At 40.4% G+C, this 23,945-nt stretch overlaps 1 protein-coding gene across 4 annotated transcripts in view; it reads left to right on the top strand.

The window, feature by feature from the left end:
* Window positions 1-3,048: 3,048 nt before the first annotated feature.
* The window catches only part of SRFBP1 (serum response factor binding protein 1), a 116,432-nt gene continuing 95,535 nt past the window's right edge, over window positions 3,049-23,945 (top strand). Inside the window, exon 1 of one of the 4 annotated variants that reach the window (XM_039545012.1) lies at window positions 3,049-3,352. In XM_039545012.1, the coding sequence (XP_039400946.1) occupies window positions 3,323-3,352 (30 nt within the window). In that variant the 5' untranslated portion in view covers window positions 3,049-3,322. Of the gene's footprint in view, window positions 3,353-3,391; window positions 3,468-18,795; window positions 18,815-23,945 lie in introns of those variants that run through there. The other 3 variants (XM_039545006.1, XM_039545009.1, XM_039545010.1) reach the window with 3 other exon arrangements.

The following is a 23,945-nucleotide window of genomic DNA, read 5'->3' on the forward strand; positions in this document are numbered from 1 at the left end:
AAGTGAAAACTGGGGAACTCTGCTGATCAAGATGACAATTTGTAGACTTTTGAGAGGAAAAAAGTGAATATGTTCAGCAAAGGGAATACAGAAGCTTCTTACCCGTACTTGTTTTTGGCTGGAATGTCACAATATGACTTGAAATGGGTACACACAGAGACCAGAAAGGGGTCAGAGTTGCAGTTAGTCCTGTAACCATGACAGCTGCCAACCTGATGTTGCTATAGAAATTAGGGGCTTGATTCTCACTTACACACTGTGTACAGGGACCTTAAAATGGGTGCAAATGTAATTTTCACCTGCTTTAAGATCTCTTTAAAATGCTACAGCAGTGTAAAGAGAACCTCGTGTAAATGAGACTCCTTATCTTTTTCACTTCTGATTTTTGTGTTTGGATTTGTGAATTTGGCATTGCATTGATATAGGCTGGGCTTCTTGTTTTGGTGCTGTCCATATAATTATAGAGAGCAAATTTCCTGGGTCCATCTATATTGTAATATAATATTAAATCATATCAATATTTGTCTAATTTTCCCCTCCTCACAACAGGTTCTGGCTCTCCTCTACTACAGTTGGTATTGATACAGATGGAAGAGAGAGCTACTGAACCACTAATACTACATCTTGCAGCATCTTGAATTCAAGTCGGAAGTTTTCCATCTGAGTACTGGCTTGCCCTGCCTCTGCTGAGTTTGTAAAACATGATAAAAATCACAGCCTAAGGTGGTACATCTGCAGTTCACTTAGAAGGTATGTCTGGCCACCAGTTAGCAGCCAAACATCAAAACATAAGTAGATCTAAATGTTAGATCCTGAAGTGTATGTATTATAGAGGTATCTGAACTCAGTTTAGATTTCCTTCCTTATTATGCAGGCTTCGAAGTCAAAGAATTCTTAGAGCAGCAGTGCCATCCAGGGGCCAGTTAATTAATGGTGTGTAATAAAATAATTGCCTAGAACTGATAATATACGTATAAACAATAATTTCTGCTGTGATTATATTTGGAATTATTTCTTCAAGTGTATTCATATCTGATTTTACATAATCTGAAGAGTGCAACAGATTAAAGTGTAGAAATCTAAAACAATAACTTTGATTTTCAGCTGTGGCTGTGAAACCTGTAACTGGAATAACATAGGAAATATATAAAGTGGTTTAAGATGATTGCATTTAAAAATTATGTGGCAATTCACTGTAGCATAATAAATCTGAAGTAAAGGAAAAAGTATCTTTTGATGAAACCTTGATAAACAGTTTAAGCCTCAATCCTGAAAATACTTATACAACACATGTGCTTAACTTGACTTCATTGAAACTATTCACAGTGCATAACATTAAACATGTATCTAAATCTTTACATGGTTGAGGCCTTACATAGCTTAATTACTGTACATCCCATATTCTGCTTTCCAATAAAAGTGGTACTTTAATTAGCTTGGGTCTAGAGGAAGTTATTTTTTTACAGGCATTAAATTAAACAATTGCCAAGAAACTTATCACTCTGCATGTTATGCTCTTATTACTTTTTTATTATTGCTGTATGTTAGCCTTACAATGGCAGCAACTAGCATCAAAATGTGGATGTAATCCACTCCGTGGGAAAGACTTAATAAGACTGCTGTCTGGAGCATAGATTTCTATTAGAAGATTGTCTCACTACCAGCATTTATCTTCCATATTGCATCTGTGTTTTTTCATTTCTTTTTTAGGCTCCAATTCTAAAAAGACTTATGCATGTGCTTAACTTTAAGCATGTGAGTAGTATCACTAAAATACTGTACATTGAAACTACTTATTTTCACTTGCTCATAACTTTCTCCTTTTAGGCTGAAACTTTCCCATGTTTGATCTCTGCACAATTTTAAAACAATGTATTCAGCTTTTTTTTATTTATAAGAGAATGGGGAATAAATATATTGCTCTGTTATTAACATTGTTTAGATTTCTTGTGCATTCAATTAGCTGAATTTCAAACTGCTCACAGCTACTTTGCAGTGAGCCAAGTCTCGTTACATTTGAATTAAAACAAAAAGTAACTCTTCCTTTATTCAAATTCCTTTCCCCATGGTACCAAATTTCTTTCAGATTTTGAGGGATGTAGTATCTGAAAATACTATAGACTAGGTAAAAGCTTAAATTTTCAATTCCATAGCTGGTAAAAATAAATTCAAACCCTGTGGAGCATAATGAAACTCAGACACATGGGGTGACTGGGTGGCTCCCCGATGAATTCTTTATAATTCTGTCATTTTTAAAAACTTGTTAGACATGTAATTTGTTTATTATATGAAATGCAGCAAGGGCTAGACCCAGTGAATCTAGAGGAAGGTATATTTGTTTTACAGGGTTAGACTGAACAATCGCCAAGAAACTTGCCACTCTGCATGTTATGCTCTTACTACTTTTTTATTAGTGCTATATGTTCGCCTTACAATGACAGCAACTACCATCAAGTTGTGGATGCAATTCACTCCGTGGGAAAGACCTAGCACGGGCTAGAACCTGTGTCAGCATGAGCGTGGATCCAGGGGCAGGACAGCATGAGGAGGGGGGGCTATGTCCAGATCCTGCACACACACGTGAGTGGGTGTCTGTGTGCGGGATCTGCACACACATGTGAGTGGGTGTCTGTGTGCGGGATCTGCACACACACGAGAGTGGGTGTCTGTGTGCGGGATCTGCACACACACGAGAGTGGGTGTCTGTGTGCGGGATCTGGACACACATGTAAGTGGGTGTCTGTGTGCGGGATCTGGACACGCACGTGAGTGGGTGTCTGTGTGCGGGATCTGCACACACACGAGAGTGGGTGTCTGTGTGCGGGATCTGGACACGCACGTGAGTGGGTGTCTGTGTGCGGGATCTGCACACGCACGAGAGTGGGTGTCTGTGTGCGGGATCTGCACACAGAGCCCTCCCCTCCCAAGCGTGAGCTCGATCACAAAGCTCCATTATTCAATGTATAAAACGTCCTGACAGAGCCACAAGCTGAACTCACTGAAAAACAAAGGAAAAATATCTTCCCCCGCCGCCGCGCAGGTCACCCAGCAACTTCCTCCAGCTCTGCCCCGCGGTGTGCGTGGTTCAATCAAGTCCGCTCGCGCCAGCGAGACGCCGCCGGTGCCTAGACTGGCCCTCACCATCGAGACGCCACCTAGAGTGTCTCCGCAACGCCGAGAGCAGTGCGCATGCGCGCAGTTTCGTTTCGTGCTCGTCTTTGCAAAGAGCGTGAGCCGGGGGGCCGCGCTTCCCCACGCCCCGGGGCTGCTGGCTCGCGTGGGCTGTCGCGGTGTGGTGGGGCCCGGAGCGGCGGCCGCCGCCATGGCGCAGGTGCTGAACCTCAACAATGAGGTGAGTCTGCACGCGCCCCCCCTCCCCCCCGCACGTGGCCCGCGCCGGCGGTTTCCCGGCTGCTCCCTCCCGGGGCTCAGAACCGGGGGCCTCTGGCAGGGGGTGCGGCCCCCAGGTGAGGGGCGTAGGGAGAGCGCCGGGGGGCGGGTCCCGGGCTGCGCCTGGATGGAGGGAGAGTGATGGGGAGGGGGGTCCCAGCCGGGGGCGAGTTGTTTCTTGGTCGTTTAGCTCGTCTCCCATTTCAGGGGGGCGCTGGGATCAGTATGTTGTGGCCCCTCAAAGCCTGGCCAATACCAATCAGAGGAGGCCCCAGTAGCTTTACAGTGTGGCCCATGGAGCCCAGGGTGTTCACAAGTAGTGGCCTGATCAGATTCGTGGTCCATTTTGGTCAATTTCAAGATCATCGGCTTTTAAACATAGTCAATTTCAGGGTTTTAGATATTTACACCTGAAACTTCACAGTGTTGTAACCATGGGGGTCCAGACCCAAAAGAGGTTGGGGGGAGGGGTTGGTATTTTCACCCTTATTTCTGTGCTGTTGGTGACAGCTGCTGCCTTCAGAACGGGGCAGCTGGAGAGCAATGGGCTGTGCAGATCTGAGGGCTGCATAGTATGGGGGCATCAGCACTTTTGGGGGGCAGGGCTGGCCTTATGGCAGCCTCCACTAGTAGCTGGAGCCTGGTGTGTGGTAGGAGCCCCTGGTGGGGCACCCCCAGCCCTGCCTCTCCCTGGCAGATTTCATGGGGGGAGACCAGATTTCACAATCTGTGATACATTTTTCATGGCTGTGAATTTGGTAGTGTCCTATTTATAAGTCTCTAGAAATGTTTGGTCCATGTTCTGCCTCTGTCACCTGGATTGGGTGGACACAGGATGGTGTAAACTTCATGTTACACCTTCATGTTGACACCACTGGGATTGAGAGATGGCAGGTGGAGATGTTGTCTCATGGGCTGCTGTTGTTTGGCTCCATGGGTTCCAGTGGGCTGTGCCCTATCCTGATCCAAGTAACAGTAACCAACAGCAATGAGTACCAGCCCTTCTGCGCAGCTCAGAATGGTGTTTAACCTGATGGACTCTGTAATTTTGTTGGCTGTTCCTTTTGCTTTAAAAGTAAGAGCAGGTTCAACAGTTTCTTCCAGTTTTTAAAAACTACATGCATCCCTTTGGCTTCTGGCAGATTGAAATGCTGCCCTTAGATGGAGCTAGCCTGATGAAGATTAACAAAAGAGTAGGTTGCCATCACCCATGTTCTGGGTAATGCCCTAATGGAAAGCACAGACTTTCTCCCTTGAGGCTGCTGAGAAGAGAAAGGGTGCTGTCATTCAGTGACCCTAAGAGCCTCTCAGTGCCAACTGGCAAAGGGTTCACTGTCATGTAACAGTAACTCCTATCAGGACTGACAAACACACTACATCTAACACATTGCTATCCTCGTATTTAAATATAAAAATGTCTTGTAAGGTATTCAATGAAAGCCAGTAGCCCACTGGTCATTAATATAATTGTGATATGTATGTATCTATATGGAGAATTATGATACTTGCTGATGATATACTTTAAAGTCTGTAGTCAAACAAAGGGAGAAGCAGGCTTTCTTCCACACAGGAGGGAAGGTATTTATCTCCTTGTCTCTAAAGTGAATTAAGAATTGTGGAACCAACACAAAGCCCTATTTGCATGTACCTCGTCAGGAAAAGCTAGATTGTCTGGAGGGATGTAAAATCAGCATAGAAGGAGACTGGAGTCTGAACCCCAAGCGTTCATCTGGAAACAAATACAGTAAGTTCTGGGGAAATAAAAAGTGAAGCAAAAAGACACTTTGGTGATCCATCACTGAGAGCAGGTCTACACTTAAAACACTGTGACAGAACAGTTGCACTTCAGTTAGGACACTACTATACCCATGGGAGACCTTCTGTCAGCATACTTTATCCACTTCCACCAGAAGTGGTAGTTAGGTCAACAGGAGAAGCCCTCCTGTCGACATAGCGCTGGCTACACTGAGGGTTAGGTAGGAATTACTGTCTCTCAGGAGTGTGGATTTTTCACACCGCTGAGCCACATAGTTATATTGATGTAAGTTTATAGAGTAGACCTGGCCTGAGAGAGCAAAGAGGACTGTGTCTTTGGATCCATGTTTTGGACCCTGGCCTGGAAGGGACTGGTAACTGAGAAGTTGCTATAGGTGAGAAACTTAACATAGACATAGATTTTAGCCTGTTGGAGTTGTGTTTCATTTCTCAGAAGCATGGTATACTTTTTTTTCATTTGTAACAGTATCTGTTTCCACTATCTTTACCCAGTATCATTCAAATCTCTATTTATTAATAAACTTCTTTGTTTATCCCAAGTAGATCTCAGTACTTTAATATTAAGCAAAGTGTGAATTCTTTGTTGACTCAGCTAAGCTGGTGTGCATGCTATCTCTTTGGAGGCAGTGGACTTGGTAATTACTGAGTGTCCAGTGATGGACTGGATACCACAGGAGAATGCTCTTCTCGGGGCTCAGGACCTGGGATACTAGTGTTACCTGCTAAGCAAAGTGACAGAGTCCTGAGAAGTTTCAGTGGTGGCTAACAGACTAGCTCAGTGGTTTGAGCATTGGCCTGCTAAACCCGGGGTTGTGAGTTCAATCCTTGCAGGGGAGCATTTGAGGATTTAGTTGGGGATTAGTCCTGCTTTGAGCAGGGGGTTGGACTAGATGACTTCCTGAGGTCCCTTGCAAATCTATGATGCTGTCACCCAGTTTAGCTCCAGCAATTCTCTGTTGCTAAGGCAGAGGGGTTGCCAGGTCACCCATACTTGTGGGTGCCCTGAGAGTGTCACAGGTTCCAACTCACATGTTATCCCTAAAACCTTTTAGGGGCTACATCTTTCATATTAGCTTCTGTCAAGTATTTGATAATATGAAGCCATGCTCACTCCCTGATGGAAATAGGAAGCCCAGTCTTTCTTGCCTCCCTCTGAGTCTTCAACAGGAGGACTGAGGACAAAAGGAAGAAGTAGATTTTTCAAGCTCGCAATCAATACCCAGGTATATTGCAGTAGACAATTAATGAAGGTTTAGAGCTAATGAAGGGTTAATGTTTTACTCTCACTTCTCTCAGTATGCACAGTATCTTAAAACAATTCTTAAGCCTTGTTTGTATGTACAAGGAAATAAGGATATTCTTGACTAAAGTTCAGTTGTTACTCTAATTGAGACAGGTAGCCAATCGATATTCATCTTTCCGGAGACATTCTTTTTGGATTAATTGCGGTAAAACTAAAAACTCTACTTCTTTGTTCTGTTACAAATTACCGAATCTTTTAAAACATTTCTTCCTAATTTAAGCTGTCATACTTTGACATCAGTTTTAAATGGTCCTGCATTATTGAGAGCTTTCAAATTAGAGAATAAAATACCTGCAGTCTGATTTTGTCCATCTTGTGAATGTGCAGGACAGCAGGGGGAGCATGAGACATAGTATTTGGGCCTGTATTTTGCAACTGATAGTTGAAGTTAGGACTGGTCTACAAAGGGGGAAATTTCCCATAACAAATATTCTACGTATTCTTCAATAGGTATTCTGATATAATTTAGCTAACAGGTATAATTCCCCTTTGTTGTCACTAGTCTGCAGTAAAAGTGACTTTAGTCTGGAATAACTACTCTGCTTTGGACACAGAGTAATTATTCAGGAATAAAATTACTTATTTTGGAGTAGAGTGTTAATATAGTAAATTATTCAGGAATAGATATCTGCTAATGTTGTGCTGGTCAGATGTCTGTAAACAAGCCCTTAGAGGAGGTGACACAGATGCAAGGGATCATGCATTTGGTTGGGTACGGTTGCCGACTCAGATCCCTATTATACACTAAGGTTATAGAAGCCTTAGAGCTTAAGCTTACTCTCTCTCTGACTTTAATCAGGTCATTAAATACAATTGTTTTGTATTCTTTTAACTTCTTGTAAATTGGGTAGGTTCTGGGCTAAGTCGGTCTAGATCCAGACCTATCCTTTTGACTTCCAAATATTCAGCATGATAGAAACCAGACAGAACAGGCAGTCTGTTCATACAAAATTGAAAAATAAACATGAGTATCTGTTTAGTGACTTTGCTCTTTGCGTGCTACCCCACTTGAGATTTGGGATTCTAAAATATTAATTTGTACTTGAAAACAAAATTGCAGTTCTACTCTCTAAAGTGTTTTAAAGCAATTCACTGTGCGGCTCCACATTTTCCAAAGGTCTACGGTTACTTTTTGCAGTTTGAGTATAAAGATACTGTTTTTCTAAGTGCTAATCATGTAAACTTTTAACTTGGATTTGAAAGTCATGTTGTGTACTTTCCTCCTTGTAGGTTGATTCTGGTAATAAAGATTCAGCTAAAAGGCTTAACCATGTATAACTGAGGTTGTTTGGAACAGAATTAACTATTCTGGATGAGTTTATGGATCAGCCAGAATTGAATCCAGCTTGCTTGTGCAGCTGTGTTGACTTTCAACTGCTAACAAGAATAAAAAGGACTACAAATAGGCTTGGCAGAATTCAATTTTTATTTTTTATAATTTTAACAGATATTGGTTTATTTTAAAACATTTTAAGACTTTTTATTTATTTAAATTTTCATAGTTGCACATAATTAGAGGGTCTAAGCATTTTTAATTTTTTTTATCAGTTTAGATTTTCACAGTTGTGGAAACTTAGGAGAGTAGGGGTCAGACAATGGGAATCTCACTATAATTTAATATCAGTAAACATTAACAAATAGTTTAAAAGCTTTCTATAATTATACTATGACAGTAGACATTGAGATTCAAAAACTTAAAAGCTTTGTAACTGTTAAAACACAAGTTGTCAACTTTGTGTGTCAACATCTACAAAGCAAATATCGATAAATCAAACACTAATAACTAAGTTCTCAAGCAACATTTTTCTTACGTTGCCTACCTGTAAATTTTGATTACCATCAATAGAAATACTTTTTCGTTGGTTTGTATGAATGGTGAACTGGACACTTGCCGATAATCTAATCTTCCCAAACCTAAATATAAACTTATTTTTGGCCCTAAAGTTAGTAGACATGATTTTAAATACACAGAGGGAACATATTTTTGATTGAGTGTAATTTATACAGATACTTTTCAAAGTAGAACCACACTAGTAAAAATAACTAATGAATGTGGGAAACATGAGTGGTGAAGGCAAGTGTGTTACACGCTAGTTTTGGCAATTGTTTCATTTAGTGTTATCACAAATTGCATTATTTTGTCTTTAAGATAATAGAAGAGTTTGTGAAGTCCTGGAATTGATACCAGTAATCGTAAAAAAAAAATAATACAACTTAAAATGAGTTGGCAAAAATCAAACAAAACCAAGCCACACAAATTTTGTGAAAGGTCCTGATCTCATTTAACATAATACATTATTATACACTAGGGAACTAAGCAAAAGACTGACCACAGAATACATGCATATTGCACTAGTACATGCTAAATTAGAAATATCTTTTGAGTTAGTGAAAAAAATCCACATTGGAGTTACTCAGGGATGATAATATAGCTAGAAAATGAAGAGAAGATATGGTAGAGCTGAACAATAGTAGTACAAGAAAAAAGCACTTTCAAACAAAGTATACAGGTAAGATGGGAGACTACTGGAGGTACTAAGTGATGTGGGGGAAATGTGTGGGTTATTTGAGAGGGTATTATGAAGATTCTTGATCTTGTTAGCAGCTAATAAGGAGGAACAGAGTCTGGGCTCTGAAATCTTGTGGCAGTATTATGAGATATTGATGAATGACCATGTTTTTTCAGGAATCTATAAAGGGAAAATAGAAGGGATACTGAATTTCTTATAAAGAAGCTAGTGTTTGTATTTAAGATATTCATCTTGCAGGCAAAGAGAGGAGCTTTACCATTTTCCATCTTGGGCTTGTGCATTGTTTCAATCATGTCAGCAGAGAATCTAAGATGAAAACCAGTCAAGCAAGTATTCTTAAAAAGGACTGTTGATGCTCAGCAAAATTTAAAATTAGTTATATAGAAAAAATATATTTTCTGGGAAACTAAACTGAAATAAATTACAAGGGCAATTGTTAATAGACCAGGTAGAACGCTCTGTCCTATGTTCAGGAGATAGTGGAAATTGACAGCGTTGGACTAGTTTGATTGCATTGCCTGAACATAGTGTTTCTCTTCTCTTAAAATCCAAACCAAATACCGATCCACAAATTGAAATGCTTCAGATAAGCTGTTTAATTTTTTGTTTTAAAAATGTACACCTTTTTTTATGGCTGCAAAGAGAAACATTAAATGTCACATCTATTAAATAAAAGCAACAAAGAATCCTGTGGCACCTTATAGACTAACAGACGTTTTGCAGCATGAGCTTTCGTGGGTGAATACCCACTTCTTCGGATGCAAGTAATTTATAATTGCAGACATAGTTAAATTTGTTTTGGGTTCTGTAAGGGCAAATGTTTGGTTACTTACTAAAGGCACCTCTTGGACTGCAGAAGGCTTTTAAAGCAAGGTCTACAGTCATTTAATGCTGTAGTCACCTCTTGTTTTTCTTTTTCCCCCCATCCTGTAGTGATACATCATGGAGGTGATCTGAGCCTGCTAATTCCAGCCAATGTTTTAAAGATGCTTTTTGGAAGCAGAGAAATTTTCCAGCTGCTTTTCTCAAATGCCTTTTTATTTTGGGAACCCAGTTACCCATAATGTGGATATCCAGTCTGAACTATGACCATGTTTATTTACAAGTCATGTGCTTGTAGAGTTTATTTGAATAGAGACTGTAGCTTGTCCAAGTTTCTTTGAGTAAACGGCACTGTTTATGCTGTTTTGTGTTTTTCTGGAAGCATTTATCAAAACAAAACACACAATCTGAGATCTGATCATGTTCAAAAGTTTTCAGAGATACTTGTCATTAAGTGACGGCTGACAGGTTGTTAAGTCGACAGTGTTGATGTCCTGCTGGGAACTAGACTGAGGCAGAGGAAATTTATCTCCTCAGTGGAGTATATGTGAAATCAGATTTTCAAAATTGCTGTAAGGTAAGGTCTGGTACTCTTAATTTTTTTTAAGTGTTTAACTTACTTTTTACAAAAATACAAAATTTTCAAAAATTGGTTTCATACTTGGTCCAGTAATCTGATGCATTTTCTGTATCTAATCTGTGTCAGGCATTGTTAATCTGCATTAAGATTTTTATGGATTTAATTTCTGTAATTAGATGTACTGCTTTGACTACCTTTTGATATTACGTTGCTATTTTCCTTTTCATTCCCTTGGCTAAGAGATCATCAATAGGAGGACCCACCCCCCCCCCCCCCCCCCCCCCCCCCCCCCCCCCCACCCCCACCACCCTCACCCATGTGAACCCCCCCCCCCCCCCCACCTCTCAGCCTATATTTCGTGTGCAACTATCTGTAACCTGTTGTTTGTATGAGTGATGTACCACCGCTACTTGCCTGTACCTACTTGAACTGACACCCCACCATACCCATGGGGGGGACGACAGACTATATGTATGTATATGTGCTGCAACACCAAAAAAAAAACATCCCCCCACAATCTGTATGTAACCCCCAATGACACAATAACTGACGCATCAAACACTTTGTATCGTTTATTATAAACATTCTCTAATAAAATTTATATCTGAACAGACAGAGTTTGAGAACAGTGTTGTTAAAAAAAAATCTGTTGGTTTATGGTAGTAATAGATTAGAAGAGTCATATTAGTGTAAGGGAACCTGAACTCCAGTTGTCACATCTGGGCTTTTTCAGAGGCTGGGCAGAGCAAATAAAGAACTTCCTACATCATGGAGGGGTTAAAGAAAGGTTTTGAAAAGCTTTCTTCAACCTGTTTCCTAAACATTTCTCAAGGAGAACTTTTTCACTGTTAACATTCTCCTTCCTCTCTCTCCTCCCAAAGGATGGTCTAATTCCTAATCCCAGTCAGTCAACCTCCTTCTCAGAGCACACACCCCGTCTAAAGAGTGCTGAAGCAGTTACTAATTTTCTCTTTGCCAGCCCCTGAGCGTGAAGTACTTAATTGTACAAAGTGATTGAGGTGGTCTGGGGGGCCCTGCAGCTGGTCTCTGGGCGGAGGGGTTCCATGATCCTGGGCTCTGAGGGGTAAGGGGGTGGATGTCTTGCCTGGGGGTTGCCCTGTAGCTCATCTGGGGAGGATAGGAGGTGTGGGTGTCTCATCTGGGGGGTGCCCCGCAGCTGGGCTCTGGGTGGAGGGCATGTGGGTGTCGGGGCACCCTGCTGGGCTCTGTTGGGGAGGTGGCAGAGAAATAGGAGCTTGGTTGTCATGGAGGTTCTCTACTCTTGGGGGAACTTTTTTTGTTTCTGTATTGTTGCAGCCATACTTACTGATAGGTATTTTGAAATAAATTACCAAGATAATTGAAACTGGAGTGATATATATTAGTGTTATTTCAACAAATAAAATATGCAGAATCTTAAAATATAGTGTGCTGAATTCCCCCAGAAGCAAAGTGTAGAATTTCCCCCCACGTAACTGCACTCAAAAACAAAACAAAATGTAAAACTTATAGGCTCTAAAGTCCACTCAGTCCTACTTCTTGTTCAGCCAGTTGCTAAGACAAACAAGTTTGTTTACATTTACAGGAAATAGTGCTGCCCGCTTCTTATTTACGATGTCACCTGAAAGTGAGAACAGGTGTTCTCATGGCACTGTTGTAGTTGACGTTGCAAGGTATTTACGTGCCAGACATGCTAAACATTCTACAAGTAGAAGCATAATCTTTTATCTTTTTACAGTGCAAATATTTGTAATAAAAAGAATATAAGGTGAGCACTGTACACTTCGTATTCTGTGTTGTAATTACAATAAATATATTTAACTATGGAGAGAAAATATTTATAATTTAAATTAGTACTCTGTTTAACAGTACGATTAAAACCGCAATTAATCACAGCTATTTTTTGTCTCATGATTAATTGAGATTATTTTTAATCACTTGGCATAACTAATTTTTAGTTATGTTTTAACTTATTACTTAGCATGTTTCTAAAATTTAGTGTAGACAGAACACAGACATATGTTGCCAACTCTAGCTACAGTCTTCATTACAGTGTTAGCTCAGGTTATCTACACTTGGATTAATAATTTAAGTTAGCCTAGCTAAAGTAAGGGCGGTCACACTGCACAACACTTGAGCAGTCAGAGTGTTTGTATTTGCAGCACAAAGTAGTTGAATCCTCTCTGCATTACTAGCTGGAGCATCAGCAGCACTTGAGCTACAGCCCCCAACCCTGATGGACAAGCTAGCTCAAGTTTAAAGGATCACTTAATTTGAGCTAGCGATTTTTGTGTGTGCATGGGAATCAGGTTAGGAGCAACACTCGGATTACACCTCAAGTTAACACTGCAGTGAGGACATGCTCTAGGTTTAAACATGACTAGCAGCAAGCGTTCGTTTTGTCTACACTAGAATATTCAATCATATTAGTTAAAACATGACTAAAACCTCAAGTGTAGGTATACCATCATGTTTCCAGAGGATAACTCATTTTCTTTTCTTGATATGGCAGTGTTACCTGGAATGTTCTATCTTCAGTATGGTCATTTAATTCTGTGTTTATATCAATATTTTATGGGGTTTTAAGATATAATTCAACAAATATTTGACTGTTCTATTTTATACATATAGAAGGAAACCCAAGCTTTGAGAGAGTGGAATTATTCTTCCACATGGGCATGACTTGTTTAAAACACAGTGGCAGACATTTTGTTTACTAATCTTTTAGTATTCCATGATGTGTGACTTCAAAGTATTAGAGTTTCAAAACTAGTTTTGAAACTAATTCATAATTAAAAACAGCTATCTCCTGTATAACTGACACAGTTGTGTTAAAAAATTGAATGTTGATTTGCAGTCTGTCAGCAGAAAATTTTAACTAAGGAAATTTTAATCAAGAAAGCACTTAAGCATATGTTTAATGTTAAGAACATGAATAAGCATCTGTCCTGAATAGGAGTGCTTAATGTGCAGAAATAGCAGCAAGACCAGGTCCTAACTCATCAATGTGCTTAGTTCTCCTACAAATGTGCTGCCTTCTTTTTGAAATCCCATTTTTACATTCTGATGATGGCCACATTGGATTGCTTTAACCCCATTGGTGTCTGTGCATGCAATGTGCATCTGAATAGGTTTGATAATTCCATTTTTATTTCCATGTAGCACAGTGGGGTGGATAGGCAGAAAAAGGAGGAGGAAGGTAGAAAGTTGGAGCAAAGCGGAAAGATGAGAGAAGGGACTTTTTAGAAGGAATGTGGAGAATAAGATGCTGCTTTCATCTATAGTGCAAGGAAATGCATATTACCCTCCCCAACTGTTTTTCCCTAGGGGAGAGTGATAAGAATACAAACAAAAGTAATTTGGGGGGGGGAAATCTTTCATCTTGTGAACTCTTACATCCATTGCATACTTGTATGCTTCCAGTGTTTACATTCATTAGGCCACAATTGTCTGTTCCCCCCCTCCATCCTCTCCTTATGTCTGATTTTGTAGTGATCTTATATTGAAATAATATCTTGTCCATGAATTGATGACTGTGAACTTACATGAAAACAAGATCTGTGTTTGAAGGTATTTCTAGGAATAAAGAATGAGGGAAGAAAAGGATTAGAAAACATGGATAGTACACCAGACATATTTCTAGTTACAAAGCCTTCTAAAGTTTGGTCCTAGATACAGTAGTCTGTCAGAAAGCATGTGTGTGGATAAACTAAATTCTTCTGAAAAATTTTGCTAGATGGCAGCACATAATCAGTAACTATTCTTGTCAATGACAGCTTTAGAGAGATCTATGTCATATATATATTCAATAGGGAAAAAAAGGATTGTTTTTCATCTGCAATATAGAGTACAAGAGTGAAACTGATTACTATTCACAAATACAGTTATGAGATTTGAGTTTATTAATCATAACCAGTGATTTTAGGCAGTATTGGCCTATTTCTATTCTGTGGGACAGCACAGTTACAGAGACTGAAAGTACAGAATTTGGTCTTATTTGATTTTTTTTTTTTTTACGTTTCTTAGGTTTTGGAAACGTGTTGAACATGTGGTCAAACAACTGAGGTAGCAAAAACACAAAATATATATAAAAAAATGCATTTCACATATGTACATGTTAAAGTCCAGGTATAACAAGGTGTCATATTTTGTAACACAAATTAAATCCCCACAAAACTGGCAGTGGTGATCCATCACTAAGACATGCTGAAACAGGGTAAAACTGATATGACGGTTCGGGGGAAATAAATGAAAATCAACAATTATGTTTGTATATGCAAGCATTCATCATAATACCCATTTAACTGATTTTTTGTGGTGTGTCCTTCCACCACGCGTGCCTGCCCCCGCCCCCAAATAATCTTTTGGACTACCTAACAAATTCTCTCCAAACTGAGTTTTAAAAATGATGGGACCTGTTCCTGCAGAAGTCAAAGGCAATACTCCCATTCATTTTATCAGGAGCAGAATTGGACCATTAAAAGGACTGTATAAACCAAAACTATTCAGTTCCCAGGATGTGGAAGTTTAATAATCTTTGTGTTCTCCATGCGTATTTTGATTGCTCTATATATTTATTATTTTAATTTAAAAAATATCCCTTTGATCTGGGAAAAAGGTTTTATAAACACTGTCATTTTATGAAACATGGTGTTTCATAATCTTTTCTTACCAGAATGGTAAATCCAGTTCTGTCCAACAGTGGGCACTGCATATCTCTCAGATTAATAAACTGTTGATCTCCAATCACCTCCCAGAAGGTGTAGGTTAAGTTTTATTTTACCTTGGCTTGTAGTTCTTGCTCAGTCTTGACCAAGCTGAAATAGAAAACTCCATTAGTGGATTGGACCAGAGATGTTTAAATTATTAAGCATTTTAAATAAGGGATGCGCTCTGGAGAAAGGCCCCTCCTCCCGTTCCCCCTCCCCCGCAACTTGAACAATGAGGAAATGTATGACTATTTGGGCCCTTGAGATGGTAGGAGTTGTAATCGGCACTATGCAGCCAGAGGAGTGCTGCCATTGAGACAGTGAGGATAGTTGCTCTTCTCTCATGTCATCTTCTTGAGGAAGAGAGGAGATAATGGAGGAGATAGTGCTCCAGGCCAGAAGCTGCTTTCTCGTGGGTGGGTTTTCCCCCCTTTACTTTCCATGGTTCCTTGCTGTTCTATTATAGTGTATTTGCAGTAGCAGAGGGCGGGGTGGGGGGGAAGGGGAGCTAACATCCTAAATTTCTGAAATGTTCTGTGGGGTGCTTCCAATAGCGAGATGTTTAGAAGGGAAAGCTGAACTTGTAGTTAAAGCACTAAACTGGGTCTGGGGACACTTGAATTCCATTTGTAACTGTCACATAATCTTACTAAGCTTATGAACAGTACCTGCCTAGCACAACAGGGCTCAGATCTCCAGGGCCGCCCAGAAGATACAGGGGGCCAGGGGTCTTCGGTGGCAGGGGGCCCCCACTTCGGCGGTAATTTGGTGGCGGGGGGTCCTGCCGCTCCAGGACCCGCCACCGAAGTGCCCCAAAGACCCATGGTGGGGGCCCCCCGCCGCCGAATTACCACCGAAGACCCGGCACTTTGGCGGCGGGTCCCGCTTCGGCGGTAATTCGCCGGCGAGGGTCCTTCTGCCCCGGAGCCGAAGACCTGGAGCGGAAGAAAAACTCTTGTGGGGGCCTCTGCGGGGCCCGGGGCCTGGGGCAAATTGCCCCACTTGCGCCCCCCCTCCCCCCGGGCGGCCCTGCAGATCTCAGTTGAGGCCTCAACAGTATACTGTAATAGCCATTTTCACTCTCTTGTTGTCACTGTTAACAAGACCAGTAGGAAAATGTGGAGTGGGGGAGCTGTTGGGAAATAGTAGTGTGTCCTTAATGGCAGTGAAAATCATCTTTAGTTTGACTGCAGATTTTTTAGTCTATTATTTATTAGACCATAACTTACCAGAAAGTCTTTTTGTACTGATTTGTGTGTGTTTGTTTTTGTAGAGTGTGCAGGCTGGAGCTCTTAATTTCTAAATTTGTATTTGTTATACAATTGAACTATAACACTCCTTGTATAAGAAGAAAAAATAATATGAATATAAAACACGAGTGAAAATAGCCGTAACTTATGAAAAAAGACCAAATATATTAACTTTCAGAGCCCCCAGACTATACACCAGAATATATTCTCTCTGTGCCCAACTTGTCAGTCAAGTTTAAGAATTCGATCAGAGTGAAGCCAGAGGGAAGTTTTGATTTGGGGATCTGTGTATCTCACAGGGGACTGTGCATTCCCTTATTTGTGGGGAGGCTGGTTTGTATGTTGTGCTATGTAGCATTGATAAGTATTGTTCTCCAGGAGCTAGCCAGATAGTGGTTGTGAGGAAATTTCCACAGCTAAAATGAGAGAAGTACATAGAAAATCAGTTGGTGGATTCTTATTCCTTGCCTGTCTTTTCTCCAGAAATGTTATTTCTCAACTTGTAAATTGAATGGCCAAACACATTCTTTCATGGTATGTTCCTTTGCAGATACTGGCTTCTGTATAATGAGAAAAACATGTATTCTCAGTCTCCTTGGGGTAGAGGGTGGAATTTGAAGGAAGGATGGGAAAATATGATAGGGTGATATGTTCTGACTGAAGCTGAGCTGTCTGACTTGCATAGTTCAGGGCTGTGTAGATTAGTGTCTAAAATGTTTAAACAATGGCTTTTATATTTAATAGTTTACTTATCCATGTTAGACTTTATATCTTGCAAGTTTTACACAACTCTGCAATTAACACTATTAATGTCAATCTAATGGATCCCAGTACAAACTGAACAAATGAGAACCATTTTGCTGTCACTGAATGGTAATCACTCTGATTGCCATTAAATACCTTAAATATTTAACAATTCAGAGCTAATCCTCCATGATGTATATCTTCCATCACCCAAAGTTGGTTCTTGACAGATTTCTCATTCTTGTTTTCACTATAGCGCTCCACACTGGGACTCGTTTTCAGTTTGTGTGGCACTTATCCAAGTTTGCACTACCATATTGAATTGTCATCATAAAATGAAAATTTGAAGTTGTGTTAAAAGTAATGAACTCTTTTTGCTTTCATAGTTAAGGCTGGAAAAACAGGAACTACTTTTAATATGTGAGGCATCCTCTCACAAGACTCCCTCTTTTTCAAGAGAGTTGCTGAAACATTAAAATCAATTTGGATAACTTGTTTGGATACTTGGTGCATGCACCAAAAGAACAGACTAGGCCATGGTGTCTTAAACTATGGTCTGTGTAGTTACCTGTTGGTCTTCACAGTGGTGAAGTGTTAGTCTTCAAGCAGTGACACTTATGTGAATTAAAAATAACAGGAATACTTGTGGCACCTTAGAGACTAACAAATGTATTTGAATGGAACACACAGACAGAAGATATTTATACATACAGAGAACATGAAAAGGTGGAAGTACACATACCAACTGTAAGAGTCCAATCAATTGAGATGAGCTGTCATCAGCAGGAGAAGAAAACCTTTGAAGTGATAATCAAGATGACCCATAGAAGGTGTGAGGAGAATTTAACATAGGGAAATAGATTCAATTAAGCTTATGCTGAAACAAATTTGTTAATCTCTAAGGTGCCACAAGTACTCCTGTTCTTTTTGCGGATACAGACTAACACGGCTGCTACTCTGAAATTTATTTGAGCGTAAGCTTTCGTGGGCTACAGCCCACTTCATGGGACGCATAGAATGGAACATATAGTGAGGATATATATATAATATACACATACAGAGAACATGAAAAGGTAGGAGTTGCCCAACCAACTCTGAGGCTAATTAATTAAGATGAACTGTTGTCAGCAGGAGGAAAAAAAAAAACTTTTGTAGTGATAATTAAGATAGCCCATTTAAGACAGTTTGACAAGATACTTAACATGGGGGAAATAGATACAATGTGTGTAATGGCTCAACCATTCCCAGTCTGTTTAAGCCTAAGTTGATAGTATCAATTTTGCATATCAATTTTATGCATTCTATGCATCCGATGAAGTGGGTTGTATCCCACGAAAGCTTATGCTCAAATAAATTTGTTAGTCTCTAAGGTGCCACAAGTACTCCTGTTGTTTTTGCGGATACAGACTAACAGGGCTGCTACTCTGAAACCTGTCATTATGTGAATTAAGATTTTGATCTCATTGCCTCCAAATTCCTGAATTTGCAGGCAATTAGGAGATCTGGTACTAATAAGTACTATTGTACTTAGTTCTTCATCCAGGGAAAAGAATAGATAGATAATTGGGAAGAGAAAACCAAACAGCTGCACTGCTGAATTAAAGATATTTTATATTTATTTTGTTTTCTCACCTAATACTACTTTTTCTATGTAACCAAGGTCTGTTGTTGCTGTGGGGAAGGTGTTGGATTTGTGCTGTAAACTTGAGGTAGGTTGAGGGGGAGAGGTTCTTCGATAGATGAAGTTCAAAATATGAACGTTTGAGAGCCACTAGATAAACCCATTGGGAAGAAGAACTTTTCAGACAAGCTATTGCCACTGAAGAACCTACTTCTTATCTTTTTTTTTTTTTTTTCTTTCTGTTCACACTGGTGTGGGAAGAGTGTTGACCGGGATAGAAAGAGAACTTACTTTATCAGGTTGGGCTGACATTCCCCCATCTTCCTGGTCCAAAATAAAAATAGTCAAAAGATAGATACCAGTTGGGACCTTTTTTAATATCCCTTTTTAAATGGTTTGGTTTTTTTGAGGCCACAGCTTAGAAATGCTGCTCTACAGAATCTTATGCTTTTTATTTTAAAAAAATAAAACAAAAAGGTTAATAGTTGGCATCAAAGTTGATATTGCTGCTTAAGTAATTTTGTATACAACTTATATTTCTTTTTATTACATCTTTAATTACATTGCTGAGGAATCTTTATCAATTGGTGGAAAAACACTAATCCTAAATTATAATTTTCAAAGTAACTTTATCTCTAGAGCACTAAGCAAGGCATGAGAAATCATTAAAGCAAATGTACTGGCAGTTTCAAATTCTACCCCTTTACCAAATGTATTTTTTTCATGCTTTAGCCAACTTGGGCAGATACAAAATTTTAGTTAGTTAGTGTGTATGTATATAATATAATATGCTTTGACAGCATGTGTTATAAATGTGTAGGGTGTTATGAAGAAAAAAGTATGTACTCTTTAACCTCTGAAATACTTGGCAACAGTCATCTTTAGCTCTATGGAAATACATGTAAAGCTTTTTGTTTTACTTTTGTTCCTTTTAAATAATCCTCAATACAACAGTTTCTGGAAGAAAAACAATTTATAGCTTGGTCTTAAGTTCTGCCTGAAATGATTCATATGTTAAATTACTGACATTCTTTTACAGACCATCTAGATGTCCTAAGGAAAAGGTCTCTTTAAAGCTTATGAAATTTCCAAATTTATACCATGTGAGAGAGAATTCAGAGGAACAGTACTTTTTCTAGGAACTCTTCCAGCAGCTGTTTTTAAAGTTCCTAGAGATGCCACATCATCAGTTATACTCTATTAACGGCAAACTATGATCAGCAGATCACACAGATTTTCTTTCAGCAAATTGCAAAAGTAATTAAACATGTAAAGCAATCCAGTCTTTGCTGTCACCTATATTGTACACAAACAATATCAAACTACTGTACTTGAGAACAAGAACTGAAAGTTTTCCTTAGCTCTCAGTAGTTTATATAAAAGTGTGTGTGGTAGGCCACGTAGGCTAGTTAGGTGCTCTCATAAAATAAAACATCTGTGGTTCTTTGGTATGGCAGTGTATAATAATGAAAAAAACATGCACACACATAGTCATGAGAAACTGCTGTAGATTTTATTTTATTTTTAGCATAGCTGCAGCACACAGATTATGCTATATAATATAGTTTACCAGTACTAATTTATTGGTATATATGCATGTGTATATATGCATATGACAAATGATTTAAAAAGAGGGAGGAAATGCAACATACTTCAGTATGGCTTGCTGCTATCTACATAATGCAGAGTTCCCTCTCTGTTCAGCTTTTGAATTGTTAGTTTGCATTACAGGCTTGACGTGTACAAATTCATGAAGAAAAATGCAGGATTGTTGTGAGAGGAAGGAGGGGTTATGCTACAGTTTTTTCTTCCAAATTAGAATGGAGGTGCTATTGAGGTCCTTTTTCTAGAAAACTAAGAGCGAATAATAGTGAGTGATTATGACTGCTACCTAATTGGGGCAGTGTTGATGAACTTCCATTCAATTTGGCTCATGTTATGGAGTTAAATAGCTGTGACATTCTGATTTCTCATCTCTAATACAGAAGTTACCAGATAATCATTAAAAGTTCACTGAAATCAGTGGAAGTCTTCCTGTTGACTTCAGTGGTCTTTGGATCTTGCCTTAGGCTAGGATGAAATAAGCATGGAGTAAATTGAATGTCCTCTTGCATCTGTTCAGAATAGTACTTAAGTCTTTTTAGACTTATTTTTAAAAATGACTTAACTGAGATATCTTCTTTATTGGGAAAATGGTCCAATGTGTCTTCCAGTTTCTATAATAACAGCACTATTCACTATATTACAGTGTGTATATTTGAACTTAACACTTGGACTAGATTGTAGATACATTTTGCATAGTTTTTAAATGCAAGTATTCCACTCAAATTTATGTACTCTGTTCTGTGAATGTCTGGCTTCTTAAGGTGTCATGGCTTTCCATTTCATAGTTCATATTTAATTAAAAGCTAATATCGTATGTGGCATGGGATTTGAGTAATCATTCTTAGAGTATCTCCATTAAAATCATTGTGGAGTTAGACCCAGAGATCTTCAGGTTACAGCAGTGCAAGCCAGGGTTATCTAGGCACTCTGTTTCACAAACTTAATTTGTTGTCTGAAATCCAGGACTCTGTTCATTCACTCAGTTAGGTATTTGAAGCTGACATATGTGGTGCAGGGCTTGTTTAAAAAAAAACTTCCTCCGAGGTCAGGGCCATCATTACCCATATGCAAAGTACACAGCTGCGTAGGGCTCTAGGAAATTTGGTGCCCCACGCAGCTGCACGCTGCTTCAGCCCCTGCTCCACCTCTTCCCCCTGGCCTGCGCCCCAGCCCCGCCTCTTCCCATCCCTGCTCTGCCCCAGCCCCGCCCCCACTCCACCCCTTCCCCAAAGCCCCCGCTCCTGCTCTGCCCCCACCCTGCCTCTTCCCGGCCCTGCTCTGCCCCAGCCCCACTCCCACCCCCACTCCACTCCACCCCTTCCCTTGAGTACTGCAGCAGGGGTCAGGTCTGCACTCACCGGGCGATGGTAAGTGAAGTGACCTGGCCCCAGCCCGCGCCGCTGCTGGGGGGCGGTTCCACCTGTCCCCCAAGCCCCAAGGCTGGGAGCCAGAGGAGCAGAACGGAGCAGGCTGGGGCCGGGTCACTCCACTTCCCACTGCCCCGGGAGTGTGGGGTCGGGCCCGCCCTGCAATCACCAAGTGGCAGGAAGTGGAGCGACCCAGCCCCAACCCGCTCCACTTCACTCCGCCTGCTCCTGCTGGGGAGTGGTTTTCCCCCCCTTCCCCTCAAGCCTGCTCCTGTGCCTTCCCATCTCCCCCTGCCCCCTCCCGCCCCCCCGCAGAGGCCTGGGGCCACACCCTCTTCTCCCTCCCTTGGGGGGGTGGGGGCTGCATAGTGCACCAAAATGGTTAGGGATGGCCCTGTCTGAGGTCAATCAGACATTTAACATGAATCAGCACTAAGCAATCTCATTGAATAGTTATCAAATTTAAAATACTGTTGTATTCAAATAGTCTCCAAGGATAAGAAATGCATACAGTTATACAGAAAATTGAAGCTAATTAAACATAAATTAATGGTAAAATAGATGCATTGGTAAATGTACAGTGCAGATAAGTTATAATAATGAATAGGAACAGAAGCTCAGAGTAAGAAACAACATTTTAGCGAATGTCTGTAAAAACACTGCAAAGCTCTTTTTTGGAGGAGTTATGAGCAGGGCCCCTAAATAGTTTGTTTTGTGTATTCTTGAAAATTATTTTGGATTAAATTAAGTGTGAATTTAAAGCACAGTAGCAGTTCTGGAATAGCTTCCTATGTGAATACTCTGATTCTAGAGTAAGAGTGCCTTGTTCTGGTTTAGCTTAATCCGCTTCCAAACAATGACCTCATTATATCAAATTAACGTGAATAAACCACTTTCAAGCAAGGATTCTCTATACCGATTTTTAAAGTTGATTAAAATGTTATTTATCTGGGAATCATCTCTGCGCTCTTCTCTTTTGCATATTTCCCACATTGCCCTCATTTTTTAGGAACCCTCAATTCAATGGAAAATAAGGGCTGGCCCCGAGGATGAAATCAGCCAATGGAAAACTAAATTTGCCCAGCACGAGGGAATCATTCCTGAGGATTCACATCTCAACTCTGAAATATTAAGGCAGCATTTCTTCTTCTTTGAATAAAAGAGTGCGCTGTAAGAGCTACTCCTTTCACTTGGAATTATTAGAAAGCCAATTGTGGGGCAGAGCAAGCAGGAAAAGATAATAGGAATTTTAACTAAAACTCTGCATCAGTGAAGTGTTTAATAGTGTCTTAGAGGTCCTGAAAGCAACAGGCCTTGAATATCTGAATCTCTAAGATAAAATACAATTTTTCTCTTAAATTTGGAACTTCTGTGATGCATCAATTTATTATTTCAAAGTATAGCCTATAGAGTTTCTCAGTATTTGGGGAAACCATCTTCAGGCAGCATTCATGTCTCTTTTTTCAGCATCACTTTTATGCCTGTATCCAGCGTCCAATTTTGTGAGGGCTTAAGACAAACTTTTTACCTCTCCACCTCCTCCCCCCGGCACAGGGCGGAGCTGTGTGGTGCTCCTTCCCTGTCCCCTGTGGGGGGCTGACCTGGGCCCCAGCCGGGTCCCCGCTGAACATTCTCCGTGCCCCCCTAGGGGGCTTGCCCCACAGTTTGGGAACCTCTGGCTTAGGAGAAAATTGCTCAGAGACCTGACACACATGCTAATATGGGGAGATGAGTAATTAGAAACAGATTCATCAAGAGAGGTCAATGAGAGCAGTTTTGGATGAATACCAGGTCAAGAGTAAAAGATCAAAGGAGACCCATCATGTGTGTAGCTTAAGTGTCTGAGAGTGTTGAAACAGAGGTTGAAGTTGCCAGTGGTAGAGTCTGGAAGGGAGCGTGAGAGGGGGATCCAGGATGGAAAACAGGACTGAAGTAGTCTGCTGAGAAGAGGTTAGCAGTGCTTCTTTATGAGGAAGGGAGAAAGAGTAGCTGGAGTCTGGTGGAGTGAGAAAGTGGGATGCCAATGCTATTACCAGAGTTTAAGGGTAAGAGGTGTGAGAACGGTACTATGCAATGGCAATGGAGACTGAGTCATAGAGTGAAGGTTTTAGTGGGAATGAGGAGTGGGAGAGCATGTTTAATTGTTTGAAGTAGGCATTCCAGAGGGTACAGAAGAAAAGGGCAGTTGATGAATAGAAAGGATGTTGCCCCTTGTGGAACTGGTCTGGTTAGAGGAAGGAAGATAGA

This window comes from Mauremys reevesii, linkage group 6, assembly GCF_016161935.1.
Source record: "Mauremys reevesii isolate NIE-2019 linkage group 6, ASM1616193v1, whole genome shotgun sequence".
NCBI lineage: Eukaryota > Metazoa > Chordata > Testudines > Geoemydidae > Mauremys > Mauremys reevesii.